At 35.8% G+C, this 27,397-nt stretch overlaps 1 protein-coding gene across 1 annotated transcript; it reads right to left on the bottom strand.

Annotated features, from left to right (window-relative positions):
- Window positions 1-16,293: 16,293 nt before the first annotated feature.
- On the bottom strand, window positions 16,294-27,379 carry LOC128649839 (serum albumin; the record flags this gene model as incomplete). Its single annotated transcript, XM_053703320.1, is given in 8 exon segments — window positions 16,294-16,432; window positions 16,757-16,816; window positions 18,197-18,329; window positions 19,407-19,630; window positions 21,594-21,732; window positions 24,285-24,382; window positions 25,351-25,483; window positions 27,327-27,379. Coding segments are annotated over 7 exon segments (822 nt in total), but the record flags the coding sequence as incomplete, so codon positions are not given.
- Window positions 27,380-27,397: the final 18 nt, after the last annotated feature.

Consider the following 27,397-nt stretch of genomic DNA (forward strand, 5'->3'; position numbering starts at 1 on the left):
CTAGCTCAGAGCTAAGATAAAATCACAACTGGAAAGGTTAGTTACCGCATCTGCACAAATGGGAAAAGCTCAGGCACCACGTCAAGGTCCTTTCCACTGCCTGAGTCCCTAACACAGCCACACCATGCGAGCTTACAAAGCCAAACAAACTGAGAACAAAGAAGGGGTGCACAGGTGGATGTAATCACCCAGAGAAATACAAAACACGGAAGGGAACTGCACTCCAAGACCGGACCAGGTGCACATCCAGTGACTCAGCAACATCCCAGCCCTGGGTGCTAAATAGCACTCCAAAAAAGCTGTGATGTCACCAGAGCCACAGGCAGTTAACCCCAGTCCGGAATGGGTGCAAGAAACAAGGGGGATTACAAACAAAAAGTTATACAACACATAGAAACATCCAGCACTCACCAGCTAGCTCACAGCTAAGATAAAATCACAACTGGAAAGGTTAGTTACCGCATCTGGCCAAATGGGAAAAGCTCAGGCACCACGTCAAGGTCCTTTCCACTGCCTGAGTCCCTAACACAGCCACACCATGCGAGCTTACAAAGTCAAACAAACTGAGAACAAAGAAGGGGTGCACAGGTGGATGTAATCACCCAGAGAAATACAAAACAGGGAAGGGAACTGCACTCCAAGACCGGACCAGGTGCACATCCAGTGACTCAGCAACATCCCAACCCTGGGTGCTAAATAGCACTCCAAAAAAGCTGTGATGTCACCAGAGCCACAGGCAGTTAACCCCAGTCCGGAATGTGTGCAAGAAACAAGGGGGATTACAAACAAAAAGTAATACAACACATAGAAACATCCAGCACTCACCAGCTAGCTCACAGCTAAGATAAAATCACAACTGGAAAGGTTAGATACCGCATCTGGCCAAATGGGAAAAGCTAATTTGGCCAGATGCAGTAACTAACCTTTAACCCAAGTGTATAGATAGACATATAAATACAGTGTGTGTGTGTGTATATATATATATATATATATATATATATATATATATATATATATATATATATATATATATATATATATATATATATATATATATATATATATATATAAAACAATATTAATTGTGAGGGGGGGGTGGAAATCTTGGTGAGTTCCCGCATTGTTATTGTAGGACTTGACCCCTGTCCCTTTAAGTAATAAATATATTAATGTATGTAAGTTAGAGCTAAGAAGACATAGGATCACCTAACAAGTGGGACATTAAAGGTTTGCTGTTGTATTATCTAAAACATTTGCATATTTGCACACCCATTACAATGATATGGTTTATTATAAGTACCTAGTTATTTTTTGTGCCTTATGTACTGTATAGTGCATTAGTGCAATGTTTGGGGACAGAACAAATCTTTTAACTGATGGAAACCCCCTACTACTATTTGCAATAAACCCATGCATTTTAAGATCCTTACTTCTACTAACCACGAGACCCTGTACATTTAACACTAACAGCTAAGAACCTCTGCAATTAAAAATCTAACCACCTGACGCCTAGTATTATTTTTATTATTATTAACCGCTAAACCACCAGCCTGTCACTGAGCCACTGAGCACCCTAACCAGACACCTACTTTTATTAACTCCATAACCACCAGGTCTCACACCACCATTAACCCCTTAACCACCACACCTGACCACTATGACTCCCACTGCAATTAAACACCTAACTGCAAACATCCCTAATATCCCTAATATTACTACTAAAGGAACATTGTATATTAGATTTTTCTTTGCATAAATGTTTTGTAGATGATCCATTTATATAGCCCATCTGGTAGTGTTTTTGTAAAAATGTATAGTTTTACATCGCCAACACCTAAATAAACCTATTAACCCCTAAACCGCCAGCCCCCCACATCGCAGACACTATAATAAAGTATTAACCCCTAAACCTCCAGCCCCCCACATCGTAACTGCTAAACTATACCTATTAACCCCTAAACCGCCGCCCCTCGACACTGCAAAACACTAAATTAAACTATTAAGCCCTAAACCTAACACCCCCAAACTTTAAATTAAAATTACAATATAACTATCTTAAAATAAATAAAAACTTACCTGCGAAATAAAAAAAAATTAAGTTTAAGCTATAAATAACATAGCTATTCTAATAAAATAATAAAAGCTAATAACCTCTAAATCAACAGACACAAATTGCAATTAACAAGGTAATCACTAAACCCCCACCAGGGACCACCCCCAACATTAATTGAGCAGAAAGAAGCTACTCCCAGGTGGCAACCGGGCCATAGAACAACCTATTGATGCTGCTGTTTGTTCCTGGCAGACTGCTTCTCTTTCTGTTTTGCCCCAACATTAGAAACGGATATGGCTCAGCAGTTAAAGAAATAAAATAAGAATATGGCCTAGTTGTAATTAACTATTGGAAACATTGTTAATATTTTGTGGTACCCCTGCTAGAAATCTGTTTTATCACTACATCGGCATATCTTTAATCATTAGCTAGTAAGGGGGCATTTTTAGGTTAAAGGGGAAATTCCAGGCATAGTTTGAATTCACATGGATGCATTCAGTTTTGAATATCAGAATTTTGTAATATACATGCATTAGCACAATGCTTCGAATAAAAGCTATAGCTATTTCAAAAGTATATTTAAGTATGCACTGTGCACCAACATTTTAAACATTTTAAGGTGCTTGTAACATAGTAACATAGTACATAAGGTTGAAAAAAGACCGAAGTCCATCGAGTTCAACATGTACAAATCTAAAATACTTACAAAAAGCTCTAGTTAAGCTTAAATAACCCCACTAAAAGGTGACCCATTTAATACTAGCAATCATATCCATTAATTTTGTTTACATACAGAAATGTATCCAGATATTTTAAATGTATCTAGGGTATTGGCATTCACTACCTCCTTTGGTAATGAGTTCCACAATTTTATTGCTCTTACACTGAAAAAACGTTTCCGTTGCAGGAGATTAAATCTCCTTTCCGCCAACCTTAAATTGTGACCTCTTGTCAGAAAAATATTTTCTTGGAAAAAACAGAGCTTTTGCCATCTCTGTATATGGGCCTTGAATATATTTATATAAAGTAATCATGTCACCTCTCAAGCGCCTTTTTTCTAAGGAGAACAGACCCAGTTTGGCTAGCCTCTCCTCATAGGTTAAATTCTCCAATCCCCTTATTAGCTTTGTGGCCCTTCACTGAACTTTTTCTAGTTCTGCAATATCTTTTTTTGCAATCGGTCCCCAGAACTGCACTCCATACTCAAGGTGAGGTCTTACCAGGGCTTTATATAGTGACAGAATTATGCTTTCCTCCCTTGAATCAATGCCTCTTTTAATACATGCTAGTATCTTATTAGCCTTTTGAAGCCGCTGCCCTGCATTGTGCACCCATCTTTAACTTGTTATCTATTACTACTCCCAAATCCCTTTCCTCCTCTGTTTGGCTAAGTCTTGTCCCATTTAAAAAATACATTGCCTGCTTATTTTTACTTCCAAAATGTAGAATCTTGCATTTTCCCGTATTAAATCTCATTTTCCATTTACTTGCCCATACTTCGAATTTTTGCAGATCCCTTTGTACCGAAAGTTCATCCTGCTCTGACCTAATGACCTTACTTAATTTAGTATCATCTGCAAAAATAGAGATGTTGCTATTTAATCCTTGCTCCAAGTCATTTATAAAAATATTAAAAAGAACAGGGCCCAGTACTGATCCCTGGGGGACTCCACTGATTACCTTTATCTAATCTGAGTATGATCCATTTACTACTACTCGTTGCTCCCTATCTTTTATCCAGTTATTTATCCATGAGCTAACATTTTTAGCTATTCCCAGTCCCTTGACATTTAGCTCTGCTTCTTAGCAAAGGGATCAAACTAAAAAAGGATCAAATACATAAGGATATTTGAGTTATTTCAGGAGTTATTCAGGGTTATTCAGGCTTATTCAGTAGTAAATAATACTTATATTTTTCTTATTGTTAAAGTGTTGCATATTTTAAAATGTCTCAGATACAGTGCAATGGGTGTTTTGCACTTTTTAATCGTTCTACTTTTTGGAGATTTAGGGGCTGTCCTGTTTGTAAGCAGTTTTCCCTGTTAAGGGAGGAAATAGCTAAACTTCAAGCTAAGGTAAGTAACATACCTGTTACCTCTACAAAGCTGCCTCAGAAAGAAGCCCCTCTACCCCAGAGATCAGCAAGGAGAGGCAGATGGATCACTGTAGGCTCTGGAAGAATTAGAACAGTAGACCAGAAGCATTGCCCACAACCTCTGCCATTGCAAAACTCCTATGCTGCTCTTGCCGAATACACTTGTGATAAGGAGATTGCTGTTTCTGAGCCCTCTGAAGCTGTAACAGGTAATTTAAATCTATTGGCACCTGATTCTCCAGGTAACATAACACAGGAAAGAACTGCAGATGTGTTTTTGAGAAAAAGACTGTTAGTGGGTGACTCTATTTTGAGGAATGTGTATTTAGGTGAAAGTAAAGGAGAAACAAGGGAGGTTAGATGTCTTCCAGGAGCTACTGCTCACAGGGATAGGAATCATATTTTGAGAATTGTTAAGGCAGCAGGAAAGGGAAGTGAGTTAGATGTGATTGTTCATTTAGGAACAAATGATCTGGCTAGTAATCATGTTGCTGCTGTTCAGAAAGAGTTTTGTGACCTAGGTAATCATTTAGAGACTGTGGCATCAACTCTATCATTTTCTGCTATTTTACCTGTGTATGACCAGGAAGCAGGAAAGATGGAGCAGATAACAACATTTAATTCTTGGTTAGATAAGTGGTGCAGGGAACGAGGATTTGGTTTTATTGGCCATTATAGCTCTGTTTGGAAAGATACTAGGTTATTTAGGAGAGATGGCTTGCATTTGGATGCTAAAGGAACAGAGTATCTGGGAGAGGAGTTCAAATACTTTATTAGAAATCATTTAAACTAATAAAGGGGGGTAGCATTAATATATCCACCTGCCCCCCACAGCATGCCAAAACTGTTAGTCCAAGTAACAATTCTAGAAATTCTAGTAGAAAAATTCTTCGTGCCATGAGCACAAATGCTCGCAGCTTAGGAAATAAATTACCTGAACTCATTTCAATAATGACTAGGGACAACTTGGATTTAGTAGCTATAACAGAAACATGGTACAATGATTTGCATGACTGGGACATAGTCATACCTGGATACAGGTTATTTAAAAAGAACAGAGTAGGAAAGAAAGGTGGAGGAGTTGCTTTGTATGTAAATGAAAATATAAAGGTTACTGAAATTGTAGGAACAAATGATGAGGTGGAAAGTATTTGGGTGACTTTGGAAATTGGAGATAAAAATGTTTTTAGAATAGGGGTTGTATATAGGCCTCCATTGCAGGATGAAAAACTGGACAATCTGTTATTAGATGAAATAACCAAAATGACCATGAAGGGTAAGGTTATAGTACTGGGGGACTTTAATTTGCCAGATATAGACTGGAAGATTCCTTCTGCTAGATCGGCTAGAAGCAGGTATATTCTTGAATCTCTGCTAGGGGAATCACTTGAACAATTAGTCAAGGAACCAACTCGTAAGGAAGCTATATTAGATCTAATACTTACAAACAGTGATACAGTTTCAGATGTGTCTGTAGGTGAGAACTTAGGATCCAGTGATCATCAATCTGTTTGGTTTAGTATTCATGTTCAGGAACTGTCCACCCAGACTAAAACAAAAGTTTTAGACTTTAGGACGGCAGATTTTTCATTAATGGGAGAATACCTAAAAAACTATTTAAAGGGGAAAAATCTTATTACAGGGGTTCAAGAACAGTGGGAATTTGTGAAAGGTGCCATTTTAGATGCAACCGCACACTGTATTAGACATGTCTGTAAAAGTAAAAGAAAGCGGAAACCAATTTGGTTTTCCAAAGAAGTAGCACATGCTGTAAAGACAAAAAAGATAGCTTATAAAAATTACAGACACACACAAGCAGATGATGATATGAAAATATGGAGACTCCAACAAAAAAAGACTAAGCAGTTAATTAGGAAGGTTAAAGCTCATGCAGAAGAGAAGATAGCACAGTCAGTAAAACATGGGGACAAAACATTTTTTAGATATATCAGTGAAAGAAGAAAAAATAAGGTAGGAATAGTAAAATTGAAATCAGTTGATGGTAGAATAATAGAAGGAGATAAGCAGATTGCAGACTGTCTCAATGATTACTTCTGTTCTGTTTTCACTAAAGATTGTGAAGATACAATGTCTACATTAAGGGATGCTACGCAAAATAGAAACAAGCTTAACAGTAATCTTTTTACAGAGGATGAGGTTTATTAGCATTATCAAAAATAAATGTTACAAAGGCAGTGGGTCCTGATAATATTCATCCAAGGGTTTTAAAAGAACTTCGATCAGTGCTAACTGTCCCATTAACTGATCTGTTTAATCAGTCACTATTAACAGGAGCTGTCCCAGATGATTGGAGAATAGCAAATGTAATACCTCTTCATAAAAAGGGCAGTAGAGAAGAATCTGGCAACTACAGGCCAGTTAGTTTAACTTCAGTAGTAGGGAAATTAATGGAAAGCCTCTTAAAAGAAAGAATTATGACTTACATAAAGACAAACAATTTAGAGGACCAAAATCAGCATGGTTTTACTTCAGGGAGATCATGTCAGACTAATCTAATTGACTTCTTTGATTATGTAACAAAAGTATTAGACAAGGGAGGAGCAGTTGATGTAGCATATCTAGATTTCAGCAAAGCATTTGACACCGTCCCACACAATAAACTTATTCACAAACTATATCTCCTTGGTCTAGATTCAAAAATTGTGAACTGGGTGGAATGCTGGCTTAAGGACAGAAAACAAAGTGTCTTAGTAAATGGAGTTCATTCAGCAGAGGGGGCTGTTACTAGTGGTGTTCCTCAGGGGTCAGTTCTGGGGCCTGTTTTGTTTAACATATTTATCTGCGATATCAGCAAAGGGCTACAGGGGAAAGTATGTCTCTTTGCAGATGATACAAAAATTTGCAACAGAGTGGATGTTCCAGGGGGGGTAGACAAAATGAGAAGTGATATACAACAATTGGAGGATTGGACAAACGACTGGGATCTAAAGTTTAACACAGCAAAGTGTAAAATAATGCATTTAGGGAAGAAAAATCCAAATGTTAATTACAGACTCAATGACACTTTACTGACTGTTACAGACGAGGAACAGGACTTGGGAATTATTATTTCAGATGATTTAAAACTTAGTAAACAATGTAGTAAGGCAGCGAGTAAGGCTAGCAGAATGCTTGGATGTATTGGTAGAGGTATTTGCAGCAGAAATAGTAAGGTTCTTTTGCCACTTTATAGATCATTAGTTAGGCCTCATCTTGAGTATTGTGTGCAGTTCTGGAGGCCATATCTTCAGAAGGATATTAACAAACTTGAATCTGTGCAAAGGAGGGCTACCAAAATGGTACATGGTCTAAAAAATAAAACTTACCAGGATAGGCTCAATGACCTAAATATGTATAGCTTAGAGGAGAGAAGGGAAAGAGGTGATATGATAGCAACTTTCAAGTACATTAAAGGGTTTAGTAAAACTGAGGCTGTGGGTATTTTACATAAAATGGAAAATTCAAGAACAAGGGGTCATGAGCTCAAGCTAAAGGGTAGTAGATTCAGGAGTAATTTGAGGAAGCACTTCTTTACAGAAAGAGTGATTTATTTATGGAATAAACTTCCTCAAGAGGTAGTAGCAACAAACACTGTGGGGGACTTTAAAAATGCATGGGACAAGCATAGGGCTATCCTACGAACTAGATAAGTTTATACTGTTAGGTAAGGTGGGGCAGACTTGCTGGGCCTATGGCTCTTATCTGCCGTCAATATCTATGTTTCTATGTTTAATTGTGTGCATTAATCTCTCATATGGCACTGTATCAAATGCCTTTGCAAAATCTAAGTATATCACATCAACTGATGCCCCTTAATCTATATTTTACTTACTTCCTCGTAGAATCTAATTATATTAGTTTGACATGATCTATTTCTCCTAAAACCATGCTGATTAGAATGTATCATTTTGTTTACACTAATATGCTCATCAATATAATCCCTTATAATCCCTTCAAATATCTTCCCCACTATTGATGTCAGACTAACTGGTCTATAGCTTCCTGGATCATCCCTGCTTCCCTTTTTGAAGAGTGGCACCACATCAGCGTTGCACCAATCCTGGGGTACCATGCCTGAGGATAATGAGTCTTGAAAAATTAAAAGTAGTGGTTTGTCTATAACAGTGCTAAGTTCCCTTAACACCCTTGGGTGTATTCCATCTGGACCTGGAGTTTTATTTACCTTAATATTATCCAGTTTTTTCCTGATATCCTCTAAACATAACCCAGTTAATGGTATGGACTGGCATGTTCTATTTTGTTCCAAAGTATCATCCAATGGTTCCTCTCTTGTGTATACTGAAGAAAAAAACTGGTTTAGTACCTCAGCCTTCTCCCTGTCATTATTTATCATGCTTCCCTCCACACATTTTAATGTACCTATATTGTCCTTCTTAGATTTTTTGCTATTTATGTACTTAAAGAACCTTTTAGGGTTAGACTTTGCAATTCATTTTTCATTTTCAATTTTGGCTAATTTGATTGCTTTTTTGCATGTTTTGTTACATTCCTTATAAATATGGAATGTTGAGTCTGTACTATTTTCTTTGAATAATTTAAATGCCCTACGTTTTTTCCTTATTTCTCTTAACACATTTTTATTTAGTCACATTGGCTTTGATTTTTGATTTTGATTTTTATAACCATATGGTATTTGTTGATATGTATATTTATTTAACAAAGTTTTAAATATTATCCATTTATCCTCTGTATTTTTATTAGAGAATACATTGTCCCAATGTATATTATTTAATGATTTCCATCTGGTAATGACTCAATTTGTTAATTGCTGACATGATACAAAGCTTACTGGTGCTCTTAGCCGCTACAGTATTTAAAATGCTGGTGCACAGAGAATATCTAGCTATGCTTCACATGCACCTGCAGAGAAAAATGTTAACACTAAAACAGTAACTTTTACTAGAAGCATTTTTGCCACTACATCTATATTGCAAATATATTTTTATTGAAAGATGTAATTCAACTATGTGTATCTAGGTGTTAGTAGTATGCACCAATGATTGAGTTTGATGGTAAATTAAAATCAAAGAAGAACCATTAAAATGGTTTTGCCCCCTAGGGGGCCAGTAGTTTGACAATAAAAAATTGTTCATGTTCTCGTCTACTTTATTTTTCTACACAATATAGGTATTTTAAAGGGATATAAAACAGTCTTTCTTTCATGTAATTAGCAAGAGTCCATGAGCTAGTGACGTATGGGATATACATTCCTACCAGGAGGGGCAAAGTTTCCCAAACCTTAAAATGCCTATAAATACACCCCTCACCACACCCACAATTCAGTTTTACAAACTTTGCCTCCGATGGAGGTGGTGAAGTAAGTTTGTGCTAGATTCTACGTTGATATGCGCTCCGCAGCAAGTTGGAGCCCGGTTTTCCTCTCAGCGTGCAGTGAATGTCAGAGGGATGTGAGGAGAGTATTGCCTATTTGAATGCAGTGATCTCCTTCTAAGGGGTCTATTTCATAGGTTCTCTGTTATCGGTCGTAGAGATTCATCTCTTACCTCCCTTTTCAGATCGACGATATACTCTTATATATACCATTACCTCTACTGATTCTCGTTTCAGTACTGGTTTGGCTATCTGCTATATGTAGATGAGTGTCCTGGGGTAAGTAAGTCTTATTTTCTGTGACACTCCTAGCTATGGTTGGGCACTTTGTTTATAAAGTTCTAAATATATGTATTCAAACATTTATTTGCCTTGACTCAGAATGTTCAACTTTCCTTATTTTTCAGACAGTCAGTTTCATATTTGGGATAATGCATTTTAATTTAACATTTTTTACCTTAAAATTTGACTTTTTCCCTGTGGGCTGTTAGGCTCGCGGGGGCTGAAAATGCTTCATTTTATTGCGTCATTCTTGGCGCGGACTTTTTTGGCGCAAAAATTCTATTTCCGTTTCCGGCGTCATACGTGTCGCCGGAAGTTGCGTCATTCTTTGACGTTATTTTGCGCCAAAAATGTCGGCGTTCCGGATGTGGCGTCATTTTTGGCGCCAAAAAGCATTTAGGCGCCAAATAATGTGGGCGTCTTATTTGGCGCGAAAAAATATGGGCGTCACTTTTGTCTCCACATTATTTAAGTCTCATTTTTTATTGCTTCTGGTTGCTAGAAGCTTGTTCTTTGGCATTTTTTCCCATTCCTGAAACTGTCATTTAAGGAATTTGATCAATTTTGCTTTATATGTTGTTTTTTTCTTTTACATATTGCAAGATGTTCCACGTTGCAACTGAGTCAGAAGTTACTTCAGGAAAGTCACTGCACAGTGCTGGAGCTACCAAGCTAAGTGTATCTGCTATAAACTTTTGGTATCTGTTTCTCCAGCTGTTATTTGTATTGCATGTCATGTCAAACTTATTAATGCAGATAAAATTTCCTTTAGTACTGTTACATTACCTGTTGCTGTTCCGTCAACATCTAATTTTCAGAGTGTTCCTGATAACATAAGAGATTTTATTTTTTAAATCCATTAAGAAGGCTATGTCTGTTATTTCTCCTTCTAGTATACATAAAAGTCTTTTAAAACTTCTCTTTTTTCAGATGAATTTTTAAATGAACATCATCATTCTGATACTGATAATGGTTCTTCTGGTTCAGAGGTTTCTGTCTCAGAGGTTGATGCTGATAAATCTTTGTATTTGTTCAAGATGGAATTTATTCGTTCTTTACTTAAAGAAGTGTTATTTGCATTAGAAATAGAGGATTCTGGTCCTCTTGATTCTAAATGTAAACGTTTAAATAAGGTTTTTAAATCTCCTGTAGTTATTCCAGAAGTGTTTTATCTCCCTGATGCTATTTCTGAAGTAATTTCCAGGGAATGGAATAATTTGGGTAATTTATTTACTCCTTCTAGACGTTTAAGCAAATTATATCCTGTGCCATCTGACAGATTAGAGTTTTTTGAGACAAAAATCCCTAAGGTTATGGGGCTATCTCTACTCCTGCTAATGTACTACTATTCCTACGGCAGATAGTACTTCATTTAAGGATCCTTTAGATAGGAAAATTGAATCCTTTCTAAGAAAAGCTTACTTATGTTCAGGTAATCTTCTTAGACCTGCTATATTTTTAGCGGATGTTGCTGCAGCTTCAACTTTTTGATTAGAAGCTTTAGAGCAACAAGTAACAGATCATAATTTTATAGCATTATTATTATTCTATAACATGCTAATAATTTTATTGGTGATACCATCTTTTGATATCATTAGAGTTGATGTCAGGTATATGTCTCTAGCTATTTTAGCTAGAGAAGCTTTATGGATTAAACTTGGAATGCTGACATGTCTTCTAAGTCATCTTTGCTTTCCCTTTCTTTCCAGGGTAAATAATCATTTTAGTTCCTTTCCTTACAAGGAACAAAAGCCTGATCCTTCATCCTCAGGAGCGGTATCAGTTTGGAAACTATTTCCAGTTTGGAATATATCCAAGCCTTATAGAAACCTATAGCCAGCTCCTAAGTACCTATGAAGGTGCGGCCCTTATTCCAGCTCAGCTGGTATGGGGCAGATTATGTTTTCTTCAAAGAAATTTGGATCAATTCCGTTCTTAATCTCTGGTTTCAGAAACATTGTTTCAGAAAGGTACAGAATTGGCTTCAAGTTAAGGCCTCCTGCTAAGAGATTATTTTCTTTCCCGTGTCCCAGTTAACACAGCAAAGGCTCAGCATTTCTGTAATGTGTTTCAGATCTAGAGTTGGCTGGAGTATTTATGCCAGTTCCAGTTCTGGAACAGGGGCTGGGGTTTTATTTTATCTCTTCATTTGTACCAAAGAAGGTCAATTCCTTCAGACCAGTTCCGGATCTGTCATTATTGAATCGTTATGTTAGGATACCAACATTCAAGATGGTTACTGTAGGACTATCCTGCCTTTTGTTTAGCAAGGGCATTATATGTCTACAATAGATTTACAGGATGTGTATCTGCATATTCCGATTCATCCAGATCACTTTTAGTGTCTGAGATTCTCTTTTTAGACAAGCATTACCAGTTTTGTGGCTCTACCGTTTGGTCTAGCCTCAGTTCCAAGAATTTTTTTCAAAGGTTCTCGGTGCCCCCTTTTTTCTGTAATCAGAGAATAGGGTTTTGGTATTTCCTTATTTGGACGATATCTTGGTACTTGCTCAGTCTTCTCATTTTCGAAGAATCTCATACGAATCGACTTGTGTTGTTTCTTCAATTTCATGGTTGGAGGATCAATTTACCATTCAGTTCATTGATTCCTCAGACAAGGGTAACCTTTTTAGGTTTTTGTACATAAATTCAGTGTCTATGACTCTGTCCTTGTCAGACAAGAGAAGTTTAACATTGATATCAGCTTGTCAAAACCTTCAGTCACAATCATTCCCTTTGGTAGCCTTATGCATGGAAATGTTGGGTCTTAGGACTGCCGCATCAGATGCGATCTCCTTTGCTCGTTTTCACATGCGACCTCTTCAGCTCTGTATGCTGACCCAATGGTGCAGGGATTACTCAAAGATATCTCAATTAATATCTTTAAACCGATTTTACAACACTCTCTGACATGGTGGACAGATCACCATCGTTTAGTTCAGGGGGCTTCTTTGTTCTTCCGACCTGGACTATAATCTCAACAGATGCAAGTCTTACAGGTTGGGGAGCTGTGTGGGGGTATCTGACGGCACAAGGGGTTTGGGAATCTCAGGAGGTGAGATTTCCGATCAATATTTTGGAACTCCGTGCAATTTTCAGAGCTCTTCAGTCTTGGCCTCTTCTCAAGAGAGAGTTGTTCATTTGTTTTCAGATAGACAATGTCACAACTGTGGCATACATCAATCATCAAGGAGGGACTCACAGTCCTCTGGCTATGAAAGAAGTATCTCGAATTTTGGTTTGGGTGGAATCCAGCTCCTGTCTAATCTCTGTGGTTCATATCCCAGGTATGGACAATTGGAAAGCGGATTATCTCAGTCGCCAAACGTTGCATCCGGGCGAATGGTCTCTTCCCCCAGAGGTATTTCTTCAGATTGTTCTAATGTGGGAACTTCCAGAAATAGATCTGATGGCTTCTCATCTAAACAAGAAACTTCCCAGGTATCTGTCCAGATCCCGGGATCCTCAGGCGGAGGCAGTGGATGCATTATCACTTCCTTGGAAGTATCATCCTGCCTATATCTTTCCGCCTCTAGTTCTTTTTCCAAGAGTAATCTCCAAGATTCTGAAGGAATGCTCGTTTGTTCTGCTGGTAGCTCCGGCATGGCCTCACAGGTTTTGGTATGCGGATCTTGTCCGGATGGCCTCTTGCCAACCGTGGACTCTTCCGTTAAGACCAGACCTTTTGTCTCAAGGTCCTTTTTTCCATCAGGATCTGAAATCCTTAAATTTAAAGGTATGGAGATTGAACGCTTGATTCTTGGTCAAAGAGGTTTCTCTGACTCTGTGATTAATACTATGTTACAGGCTCGTAAATCTGTATCCAGAGAGATATATTATAGAGTCTGGAAGACTTATATTTCTTGGTGTCTTTCTCATCATTTTTCTTGGCATTCTTTTAGAATACCGAGAATATTACAGTTTCTTCAGGATGGTTTAGATAAGGGTTTGTCCGCAAGTTCCTTGAAAGGTCAAATCTCTGCTCTTTCTGTTCTTTTTCACAGACAGATTGCTATTCTTCCTGATATTCATTGTTTTGTACAATCTTTGGTTCGTATAAAGCCTGTCATTAAGTCAATTTCTCCTCCTTGGAGTTTGAATTTGGTTCTGGGGGCTCTTCAAGCTCCTCCATTTGAACCTATGCATTCATTGGATATTAAATTACTTTCTTGGAAAGTTTTGTTCCTTTTGGCCATCTCTTCTGCCAGAAGAGTTTCTGAATTATCTGCTCTTTCTTGTGAGTCTCCTTTTCTGATTTTTCATCAGGATAAGGCGGTGTTGCGAACTTCTTTTGAATTTTTACCTAAGTTGTGAATTCCAACAACATTAGTGGAGACATTGTGGTTCCTTCATTATGTCTTAATCCTAAGAATTCTAAGGAGAAATCGTTGCATTCTTTGGATGTTATTAGAGCTTTGAAATATTATGTTGAAGCTACTAAGTCTTTCCGAAAGACTTCAAGTTTATTTGTTATCTTTTCCGGGTTTTGAAAGGCCAGAAAACTTCTGCCATTTCTTTGGCATCTTGGTTGAAATCTTTAATTCATCTTGCCTATGTTGAGTCGGGTAAGACTCCGCCTCATAGGATTACAGCTCATTCTACTAGGTCAGTTTCTACTTCCTGGGCGTTTAGGAATGAAGCTTCGGTTGATCAGATTTGCAAAGCGGCAACTTGGTCCTCTTTGCATACTTTTACCAAATTCTACCATTTTGTTGTATTTTCTTCTTCTGAAGCAGTTTTTGGTAGAAAAGTACTTCAGGCAGCGTTTTCAGTTTGAATCTTCTGCTTATGTTTTTTCATTAAACTTTATTTTGGGTGTGGATTATTTTCAGCAGGAATTGGCTGTCTTTATTTTATCCCTCCCTCTCTAGTGACTCTTGTGTGGAAAGATCCACATCTTGGGTAGTCATTATCCCATACGTCACTAGCTCATGGACTCTTGCTAATTACATGAAAGAAAACATAATTTATGTAAGAACTTACCTGATAAATTCATTTCTTTCATATTAGCAAGAGTCCATGAGGCCCGCCCTTTTTTTGTGGTGGTTATGATTTTTTTGTATAAAGCACAATTATTCCAATTCCTTATTTTATATGCTTTCGCACTTTTTTCTTATCACCCCACTTCTTGGCTATTCGTTAAACTGAATTGTGGGTGTGGTGAGGGGTGTATTTATAGGCATTTTAAGGTTTGGGAAACTTTGCCCCTCCTGGTAGGAATGTATATCCCATACGTCACTAGCTCATGGACTCTTGCTAATATGAAAGAAATGAATTTATCAGGTAAGTTCTTACATAAATTATGTTATTTCATTGTTGTAATAAAAATGAACTAAGCACAGCAGTAGGTTATTCTTAATAGAAATCATTCCAATGTATATTGTTTACCATTTTAAAAGGATTTTAAATTGTATTTCTTTTCTTTGAATGACAATTGCTTCCTGTCACAGACACACAAGGGGGCTGGGGTCTCTACAGGAAGGCATCTGTAGTTTTAGGTCATAAATCTTATAGAGTAACTTGAGCTAGCTTAGTGTTTAGTGAAAACAAAAGAAACAGAAGGTCAACTTTTTTCCATGCTCTTGCTAATGCGACCTGCATTTCAGGCAAGTCAAATATCTTTACATGCATGAGCACAATATTATCTATATGAAACAAATGAACTAGCGCCCTCTAGCTGTGAAAAACTGTCAAATGCATTCATATATGAGGCGGTCTTCAAGGGCTTAGAAAATAGCATATGAGCCTACCTAGGTTTAGCTTTCAACTAACAATACCAAGAGAACAAAGCAAATCTGATGATAAATGTATATTGCAAAGTTGTTTGAAATTGCATGTCCTAAATCATGAAAGATTAATTTGGACTTTACAATCCCTTTAAGTTTCTCCCATCACAATCGACTTTTGAATACGTTTTCCTACTCGCACATGCTGATTTGTGTATGTGCAATTTTAAATAGCTAACTGAAAAATATTAAACATACCCTGCTAAACTGTCATAGAACAAAACAGCTCATTGGACAAGAAGAATGCTGTGGGTGGAGCTTGGCGGCCATTTTTTATGCTAACAACGATGATTATTTAAAAAGTTTCATGTACTTCTTACAAGCTTATAGATGGGGAACCCATTACAAGATGTTTCCCTGGTATGTAACAGTAAGTTATAAAGAATAAGTATTGGGTCTGGACTGTCCCTATAATTTTTGAGTTTCCTATCCCCATAAGTTGTCCCCTCTCTAATCTCGCTAAGGGCAAGGGCTACACCGAGAATTTCTAAGTGCTAATTTTGCAAGAAAATAAGTATGTTGTTTGCTGTTTTTAACACAATCATATTCTTTTTATGTTTACTTTACTGGTTCATATCCCTTTAAAGATACCTGTCATCATAATTTAAAAGAATAAAAGGAATATTCTTTTTTTTTTTCACTGCAATTTTGAGTTATGTTTTAATATGCATAATGTTACAGATTCTTTACACATATGAAAATGCTTCAAACTTGGACCAAAAAAATACTTTAAAAGTTTAATTTATTGTTACAAAGAGTTAAAAACTCCAGGACATTAACATTTTTGTTGGTAAAAAGTAACTTTATTTTCTTCATCTTGTTTATGATTCAATGTTCTTCATCAATCTGGTTCCAGATGTGTTACTGTATATGTAGAGAGTACAGTTAGAACAACAAACACACACAATTTAGATAAACAAATAGAAAAAGAAAACAATGCCAATATGAAGCAATCTCATTTCCTTTCCCATTTTTACATTAAAATATATCAGCAATTGTAATTTTTCATGAATGAATTTATTGATATATTGATATCTATACACTGAATAATTCATAAGGCTTTATTTATAATATAGTATGTAATAATCTTAAATTACACAACATAGTATATCTGAAAACTACCTGGTAATATTTATAATATAGAGTGTATTTGTCAGAAAATATAATACAAAGGAGTTACCATCTTACCATTCATTAAGATTATGTTTATGCAGCCAGTTGTTTACAATGTTCAATCAGAATTGCTTCCTGAAAGACATGTTAATATATATTATAAAAGGCAATATGTTATCAAATTATTGTTAATATGTCTAATATTTTACAATGTTAGCTTGTCCCATATACAAATGCCCCAGTTACTTTGCCTCCCTTATAATCCTAACAAGCACAATTTTACTCTTCTGCACAGCCATCTTGAATGTTTTTCATTCTGTGCATACACACTTACATTTTTCACCTTTTAATACACACAGGTTTTTTTCCCTCATTCTACCCACACCTCAATTTTCTCTCCTCCTCGTACACTCGTTGCATAAGCACGACTGCTCTTACACACACCCCCAAATACACTACCAATATTATGTAAAAATCCAGTCAGGAGTTACATTCTCCATTAGGTACCTCGGGGGCTGTCCTACTCATATGTACAACCAGTAAGCACTTTACAACGCTTATGCACAACTTTCAACAATCTCTGGCCATTCTGCAGATATCCCCATGTGCTTTTTCCAACCTTAGCCTAAAAGAATATATAGCACATTTATGGAAATGTGTCTGTATAAAAATGTATCAAACTTCTGTACTAAATAGGATCATAATAAGTAATAAGAGTAATAAAAAAAAGTCAACGTTCAATCTCTCTGGAGAAAATATAAATAGTCTTGTGGCCCTGTTATGGTAATAAAACAGGGTATATTGCAGAAAATGTTGGTGCTGCTGGGTGAAAAACTGAATCACTTTGTCTCCACATATATATGTTTTAGAGAAAATGTAATGAGTCATGAACCCCATTTTTTTTTCTTTCATGATTCAGATAGAGCATACAATTTTAATCTACTTTCCAATTTACTTCTATTATCTAGTTTGCTTTATTCTCTTGATATCCTTTGTTGAGAAGCATATCTCAATAGACTCAGTAGCGGCTGATTGGTGGCTGCACACAGATGCCTTGTGTGATTGGCTCACCCATGTGCATTGCTATTTCTTCAACTAAGCCTATCTAAAGAATGAAGCAAATTATATAATAGAAGTAAATTGGAATGTTGTTTAAAATTGTATTCTCTTTCTGAATCATGAAATAATTTTTTTTTGGTTAAATGTCCCTTTAAGCTCAAAAAATATTATGATGGACAGAGAATATACAATAAAAATATTTTTTTTATTAAAAAAATTATGTAAAAGCTGAGTTTTTTTATTTTTATTTAACAGGAAGATCTAGTCTGTAGGATAGATTGCTCACTATTTTTAAAAGATTTTAAAAAAAATATTTGTCAAAAATAAAACCTAAACAAACCTAAGATATTGAAACTGGTGGTTACAATGAGTGTAAAAATAGAGTACAATGCTTAGATTGTACTTATAAAGGGAAAGCAATAAAACAATATTATATAAAGCATTATATTTCTGTACCTCTGTATTAAAGCATGCCTGGTGGTCCTCTGCGGCACAACACTTTTCTCTCATTTTTGTGAATTCTACAGCAATTTGACCATATAACTCATCAGTCACATGAGGCTTCACCTTCACAAGTGTTACAATGAATCTGTATTCAAAAGTATAAATTGTTTAATATAGTATTTACAAATGCCTTGTACACTGAAGAAAACAGACTTAAAGAGAGAATGTACTTAAAAATATATGATCCACATAAAAGTGTAGCATTTAAACAGTTGACTTTTTCCAGATAAAAAGAGGCTGTTTATATTTAGACTGAAATGAATACAACAGTATCAGTAATGCACTTCCCCCTTTGCATATACATTGGCTGATATGAACTTAGTACTAAAGATCATTGTCTATACAATTAGATATACTTTTTATTTATTTTCCCCCCTTTTGATTAATTTGATGTGGGTTTTCCAGTTCTGAGCATGCATACTTTCCAAGTCGAACCCTTCTACATATATCTGACCCAAATTGGTCTCAGCAGGTGATAAGATAAAACAATGAAAAACAAGGAAGTTCTGCTAACAAAATGGCTGTGACAAACCTTACGTGGGATTAAGGGTATGAAGGAGCATTGTCTGCATTACAATATAATGCTCAAAGTTTTGGGCTGTTTTCTCTCTATGCCAACAAGTTTTTGATAATTGGGCTTCTAATTGAGTATGATAAGTGTTAAACTTAATTTGCATGAGGTTTTTTTTTAAATAAATCACAACAAGCCAGTTAGGAGTGGCAGTCACACAGCATGCCAATCACTGGCAGTGTTCTATTTGGTAGCTGTGACTGGACTTTATCTATGTGTTTAGCTTGTTTGAATGGATTAGGCACAGTTAGCTAGATTCTGTAATGCAAAAATTGGACATTTAAAAACCGGACTCTTTAACACTAAGGGCTCCGTTTATGAAGCTACGGATGCAACTTTGGAGCTTCTTCGGGGCAGGTGCATATAAGCAGGCATTTTAAAATCACCCCCAAATTAGCCCGACCGGGTGATTGAATGCCATGTTCTTGCGCAACTGGCAGCAAGAGAGTAGGAGGCAGCGGTGCACGAGCAGCCACTCATACAAAGATAAATGCGAGCAAAGCAATGCTGCCCGCTGTCTGCAATCACGGGAAGACAGATTTCCTAATAGGGGCACAATAATAATAGAGGTCTAATTGCTATGCTGCTTACCCCTGTTTCTTAATGTTAAGCTCTTCTTCAGGGAGTGTACACAAGTCTTCAGTAAAGTGGAAAGTATCATCAGTTATTTCTGGAGGTACATAGGAGTCATCAGGTCCCAGATTAGTAAAGCAGTTTCTTCTATTAGAATAGGATTTCCAGCAGCAGTTTTTAACATGGTCATTGATGGGGTGAGTTTTCTCCATTTCACAGAATTCTCCAATGATCAAACTTAACTAAATTTTGTAGCACAGTAAGAAAAAAAAGTTTAGTAACTAATTTAAATAACTATTGCACAATAAATTAATAATTCAACAAATATAATAATGTGCACGTTCCTATGCCTAGGAAGTCTGCAGAGAGCGCGTGTGGCTAATTTGTGTTGTGAATTTTTTTTTTAAATGATATAAGTGAAACTTGAGTTTCAATTGTGTGTTCTCCTTTAAGTGAGTATATACAGTAAGTTCAATGTTACTGTGAACCCACAAATATGGGTATCACTATATACATATAAAGGTGATTGTGCACCCTTGTGAGTAGCCATTTGTTAGCAATTCTCTTTTCACTGAAAATGTATTTTGGATAAACTGTACTATCCTTTGTACAACAATTATAATACAGTACTTCATAATTAATACATGGCATAAACATATAAAACAGATTCACATCTTATGATATATCTTTCAAGTGAATTCAGTAGCCTAAATTAAGACTGACTCACATAAAGCTTCACCAGTGTGTTCTATAAAAAAAATTATACAAACTTTTATTAAAACTCCCTCTGTCCTTTAATGAATCCCCCTCCCAGGATCATAAGGGTCAATAAGTCCCCATTTAAAATGATGAACAGCATAAGTGTGCTCGTGCTAATGCTGCACATCTCATTGATATTATTTTTTTGAGATATATTATTTTTGGGGGGATATTTTATTTTTGCCCTGCCCCAGAAATAACTTAAAGGACCATAATACCCAAATGTTTAAACACTTGAAAGTGATGCAGCATAGCTGTAAAAAGCTGACTAGAAAATATCACCTGAACATCTCTATGTAAAAAAGAAAGATATTTTACCTCAAAAGTTCCTCAGTAGCCACGTCCCATTGTAAAGGATTTCTAAGCAGCAAATCAGTATGTCTGTCCTGGGACAGCTGAAAGGATGAGCCTTGTGCACTCACATATTATTTCCCTATTCAGATTAGGGAAGTTTACAATGAAATCTCATGAGAGTTAAGTCAAATCTCATGAGATCACAGTAAAAGAGTTCATGACCTCAGCACTGCTGATGCTGATTGGCTGCTGTTCATTTCTTCATTTTTATTTTTTTTACCTGCAGCTGAGTATAACTTTTTACACAGAACTTACTCTGCTGAGCTGAGGAGATTGTGAGGTAAAATATCTTCCTTTTTTACATAGAGATGCTCAGGTGATATTTTCCTGTCAGCTTTTTACAGTTATACTGCATCAGTTTCAAGTGATTTAGCATATGAGTATTATGTACCTTTAAGAAAATGGAATTGCTAGAAAAGTGTATCTTCATATGCATAGGATTTTTTATTTTTTTTAATAAAACATAATTTAAAACAATACAAATATTCTAAAAAATAAAAAAGTTCTAAATGAAAGTTTAAAAACAGATGTAAGCTGTCAATATATATATATATATATATTTTTTAATGTAGGTGCTATAGGGCTTTGTTTTCTCTTAATAAATAAAGATAAAGGCTCCTTTTATAAAGCTCCCTAAGTAGCATCGGGGACCAAACGTTTAGGTGGGACCGCTGTTTCTTAACAGGTCCACAACATCAAAGATTGTGAAGTGAACGTCAGAAAGACTTATTTGTCGGGGAGGACTAACAACCCCTCCTTCTGCGCAATTAGCTGCACAAAAAGGGGGCGGGTTGCACATGTGATTGGATGTGCAATCTTAAAGGGACACTGTACCCACATTTTGTCTTACATGATTCAGATAGAGCATGCAATTTTAAGCAACTTTCTAATTTACTCCTATTATCAATTTGACTTTGTTCATTTTATATCTTTATTTGAAAAGCATGATTGTAAGCATAGGAGCCGGCACATTTTTGGATCAGCACCTGGGTTGCGCTTGCTAATACATTAACTAACAAAGTAGAAAACAAAATAACATTTCTGAATCTCCCAGATTAAGTTTCCTAGGAGAATAATTAAATAATGACTCACTCCTCCTTCAGCACATGGCATCTTCTGTGTATTCGGTAGTGCGCAGCATTTGTTGCCAACCTCTGTCATGTGCTTTGTGATATGAATTAAACTTTGGGTTGTTACTGGCAGCATCTTCTTGGTGTAGCGTATCAGCAGCCTAGAATACAAATGAGAAAGCCCGCAATTAGGGTGAAACGCGTAGAAGCTGTGTAAAGGAGTATCCACTTTGAATTTCAACTCTTTGTTTCCATCCCATCGAGGAGAATACCTATCATCCGTGAGAGTTAGGAAACAAGTCCGGAGATTAGATCGCTCCCTGCGTACACTTAAGTACTAAGTGCAGGAGGAGTTAACCGGCCCCCTACGTTAACTTGCGCAAGTTTGAAGAAACCGGTATCAGCAACCGCCATCAACAAAAGCACTAACTACGGAAGCCATTCAGAATCCAGCCGCATACGAGGAAGGGTGAGTTTACCTGCATAGCAGGCACAACACAAGCTCACCTAAAGGTACAGATCTGTCTGGTTTGTCTACACATTGTTACATTGTGCTTGAACATCTTCCCTAGAGCGGAATTTTTTAGAGTTTAATAGTGGCTGGCCACTACTATTTCACCTACTACTTCACCGCAATTTAAATAAAGGGATATCTTGAAAATATCATCAATCTTTTAAAGAAAGACTGTAATTTTTTATTGCTGAACCAAAAACGATATATTGAACACAATATTACAAGATCATTATTGTTTTGAAAGTTTACCATTTTACAAATCAGTATTTTAATGGAAAGATGTCTTTTTATTAACTCTTGATCATTTTGATCCTACAAAGGACTGAATTATACGCATTATTTGCGATTCTTCTAAATCTGGGCTCTCACATCTTGTTGTCCAAATAATCTTTTTGACATTTCAGTGTCAAAACCTGCAAGTGATTAATGTTTTTTTAAAGTCATATGTATTTTATTTTATTTTATTTGTCCAATTATATTTATGTGTTTTGTGACAATTGAATAGTAAAGAATATTTTTATACAAAATTCCCTTTCTAGTTTTTATTAGGTGTTGGCAGATTTTGAGACTTATTATAAGGCTGTATAAATTGTAAAACCTGCCTCCCATACTTCAATCAGTTTACATTATATCTAGTTTACACTTTACAACTCGTGTCTTAATCCCCCTCAATCTCCTTTAATTTACACATTTTTTACTTTTAAAACTTTTAACCTGGAGGAGGTTATTATAGAGGAGGCTTAAGTGGTGGTTTTAGTTCAAGCGCTATACACACATTTCTTATAGAATACGAATGGGCAAATATTTTGCAAATGGAAAGAGAATAAGGAGTGCAGAGTTATAAGCTATGAAGGGACACATGGTAACTCCTAGCTATTAGGCCGGATATACTGTACATAAGTTAAATCATTTTAAAGCATAAAGGAACAGTAAAGTCAAAACTAAACTTTCATGATTCAGACAGGGCATGCAATTTTAAACATCTTTCCAATTTACTTTTATCATCAAATTTGCTTTGTTCCTTTGGTGGTATTTTTGAAAAGCTAAACCTAGGCTCAAACTGATTTCTAAACCGTTGAAAACCGCCTCTTAGCTCAGAGCATTTTGAACGTTTTTCACAGTTAGACAGTACTAGTTCATGTGTGTCATATAGATAACATTGTGCTCACTCCCATAAAGTTATTTAGGAGTCTTCACTGATTGACTGCACTGCATGTCTGTCAAAAGCACTTAGATAAGGAGGCAGTCTGCAGAGGCTTAGATACAAGGTAATCACAGAGGTAAAAAGTGTATTAATATAACTGTGTTGGTTATGCAAAACTGGGGAAAGGGTAATAAAGGAATTATCTATCTTTTTAAAAAAAGAAAAATGTTGGTGTAGACTGTCCCTTTAACACCATCAGACATTGTGCAGGTTGAAAATATAGTGAAATTTATCACAGAGTATGTACAAATAGGACAAAATCTATAGTTAATTTTAGTTAGTTAAAGGGACAGCCTACTTGAATTTTTTTTTATTTTTAAAAAGATATATAACGCCTTTATTACCCATTACAAAGCTTTGCATATCCGGCATTGTTATATTAATAGACTTTATAACCTCTAAGTTTACATTTTTCTAAGGCCCTGCAGGCTGTGTCTTATTTCAGTGTTTATATGATCTTTTTACATCTTGCACTACAGCCAGACAGTGCTAGTTCATGTGTGCCATATAGATAGCATTGTGCTCACTCCCGTAGAGATTGATAATGGTTATTCAGGAACCAGCACTTGTTGGATAAAATGCAAGTTTGTAAAAATCAGATAAAGGACAGTCTGCAGGGGATTAGATACAGTTAATCATAGAATTAAAAACTATATTAATATAACAGTGTAGCTTATGCAAAACTGTGGAATGGGTAATAAAGGGATTATCTGTTTTTAACAATAACTATTTTCAAGTAGACTGTCCCTTTAACTATTAATACTTTATTATAATTATTTCACATATAAATAAAAAAAACAATATTATTATAATTTGAACTTTTAGCCATTTCAATTGGTGAGTGTAAAAAAAATAAGTACATTTTTTTACATTTTATCTTTTTACTGTAGACTTTTTGATAGCAGTACCTTGTTTGAAAAATATATTTGTGATAAGTAGCATTAAAATATTGTTCACAGTTCACACTTTATGGAAAATTATTAAAACAAACTTACACATTTTGGAACAAATATTCTCCCAATTTGTGCTGGACTTCACAGTTCTTTTCCACCAATGCAGTGCTTTCCTGGATTGCCTCTGCTAGTACGTGTTCCTGTTTGTTTGTGGGGGGAAAAGTCGCTTATTAAGAAATGTATTAAAAAGCTTAAACTTACAATGACCCAAAAGGATAAACATATCTTGTTTTTTGTTTTTTTTTAATTGAGTTTAGTCCAACAACACCTAATAAGGTCAAAAGCAAAATCTGCAACCTACGTTATCATAATGCTGAAAATTTCCTAAACCAGGTATTTGTTTTGCAGCATGTGAAGATTACAGAATTAGCTTTCTGGCCTAGTAGTAGTTGTATAGGCACAATTGTTATACAAAAGCAAAAGGTGTTTGGGAGCTTCAAGGCTTGCAGTTCCGGAATGGGACTTTACCTATGTGTTTTCTGCAAGGGTTAAACAAATAGTTAAACAGACTCACTAATAAAATGGTGCTCTGACAAAATGCAGAAGGACATTTGGCAGAAGGACATTTGGCAGACGGACATTTGGCCGACGGACATTTGGCTGACAGACAGAAAGCTAAAGAATGTTCCGATTTCGGCCGAGGGCAGATACGTTCCAGAGTGCTCTGTTCTAATCAGAGCCTCGGGCACCGCAACTGCCTCTGGGAACCTTACCATGGGTCCCAGGCCACACGTTTTGTAATTCTCTGTCTGGGAAATTATCTATCTATCAAATCTATCTATTTATCTATCAAATCTATCTATCTATCGTATCTATCAAATGTATCTATTGCATCTATTGATCTATCTATCTAATCTATGTATCTATCTAACTATCAAATCTATCTATCTCATGGCCGGACTGTTATCTGACAGCCACTTGTGTTTCGGCCAAATGTCCGTTGGTCAAATGTCCGTCGGCCAAGTGTCCGTCGGCCAAGTGTCCGTCGGCTAAAAGTCCGGTCATGAATAAAATAGTTACATCACAAGTAATTAGAGCATGTTTATTTCTATAAAAATGTTCCTATAAATGTATTAATGAAGCTTTGTTTTATTGGAAATTATCATACCCCGTCCTTAAGGCATCCAAGAAAGTTTTCAAGTTCACAGCATTTTTCACATTGTTCTTCATATCCTTTGGCTATTCTCAGGAGCAGCTGATCAGATAACTCAGGGTGTCTTCTTGCATATTCATACAGAAATCTGCAACAATATATCATTCCCTTTGTTATAGAAAGTATGTTATATTACCTGTATTTAGCATACATCAGCAATTGAGCACTACATTGCATTAGATATGTTTGTGTTTTTGTTTTGTTAGCACAGTGTAGAGTTTTGCAAATCAGAAATAATCCACTTGAAACCCTTGGTAAGTATGCTTATTGCATCTCAATTGATTGTGACCATTTAAGAGCTACCTTTAAATGGCTTTATGCTCTGCTGTGGTCTATAGCTGGGACAGGGACATTGCAGTAAAATAAATATTGAATATATATTTTGAATGCTGTTTTATTTTCATTAATTAAAGAAATTAATTAATTTGTAGTTAGTTCAGTTTTGAGTTTAAAGGGACAGTAAACACATTGTAATTACAGGATATTTCTGTTATGCTGCTATAAAATAACATATCCTCCAAGTTTTAATGTTTTTAAAACAAATTTACTTCTTTTTTTTCTACATTTATTTTTTAATAGCCAAACTCACTATTTACCATATTTAGAGGAGCCAATCTGGGCTTTAGTCTCAAGACTACCAGGCTAGCCACGGTTAAAGTTAGTATAAAATGCATTTATTTGCAGTTTTTATTAGTTCAAACCAATTAGGGACATACAGTATATGTAGCAGGATTAGCCTAAATATGTTACCAGGTGCATTTGAAGTTCTGAGTAATGGAAATTGCTACATTTTCAAAGTTAAATGAAAAGGAGGCAAAATAAATAATGGAAATATATTGCAAAGTTGTTTCATTTTATATACAAAGGATACCAAGAGACTGAAGCAAATTTGTTATATAAGTAAATTAGAAAGTTTAAAATCATTTTCTCTGTCTGAATCATGAAACAAAAATTTTGGGTTTCATGTCCCTTTAAACTTTCAATGGTTCAGACTGAACATGCAATTTTAAAGGGATATTAAACCCAATTTTTTTTCTTTAATGGTTTAGATAGAGCAGGCAATTTTAAGCAAGTTTCTAATTTACGCCTATTATCAGTTTTTCTTCGTTCTCTTGATGTCTTTATTTGAAAAGCAGAAATTTTAGCTTAGGAGCCGGACCATTTTTGGTTCAGCACCTAGATAGCGCTGGTCGATTGGTGTAGCCAATGTAGCCGCCAATCACTAACCAGGGTTCTGAACCAAAAATGGACCAGCTCCTAAGCTTACATTATTGCTTTTTCAAATAAAGATACCAAAATTGATAGTAGAAGTAAATTAGAAAGTTGCTTAAAATTGCATTCTCTATCTGAATAATGAAAGACAAAATGTGGGTTTAATATCCCTTTAAGACTAGAGATGTTTCAATTTACTTCTATTTTAAAACTTGCTTTGATCATTTGGTAACCTTTGTTGAAAAGCATACCTAGGTAGGTTTAGAAGTAGAAATGCACTACAGGGAATTAGCTGGTGATTGGTGAATACACACATATGCATCATGCTATTGGTTCACCAGATGTACTGAGATAGGCCCCAGTAGTGCATTGCTTTATTTAACTATTACTTTGGCACATTCAAAATGCTCACTCCATTTAAAAATATCTGCTTTAAAAAAAAAAGATTTTAAGCATTTAAAACTGTAACTTTATTGACAATATATGGATTGTTTTGCATTCCAGAGACACACCCATTGGGAATCATATTAAGTATTGTTTATCTCATCTACAAAACATATCAAGCAAATACTGTGCTGCATGTATGAGGGTCAGGTTTATGGCCGTTAAATATAAAACATTTTTTAGATTTTAATTACAAGAAAATCAGGCAGCTCAAAAAACAGCTAGTACAAACTCAATATAAATAAATTAGAATTGATTTAGAAAGTTATCCTTACTCTGCCAAGAAGACATCCTTTTTAGCAGCAAATAATTTGCAAACCTCAGGGTCCTCAACAAATTTTGTCAC

Source organism: Bombina bombina, chromosome 2, assembly GCF_027579735.1.
Source record: "Bombina bombina isolate aBomBom1 chromosome 2, aBomBom1.pri, whole genome shotgun sequence".
Lineage (NCBI taxonomy): Eukaryota > Metazoa > Chordata > Amphibia > Anura > Bombinatoridae > Bombina > Bombina bombina.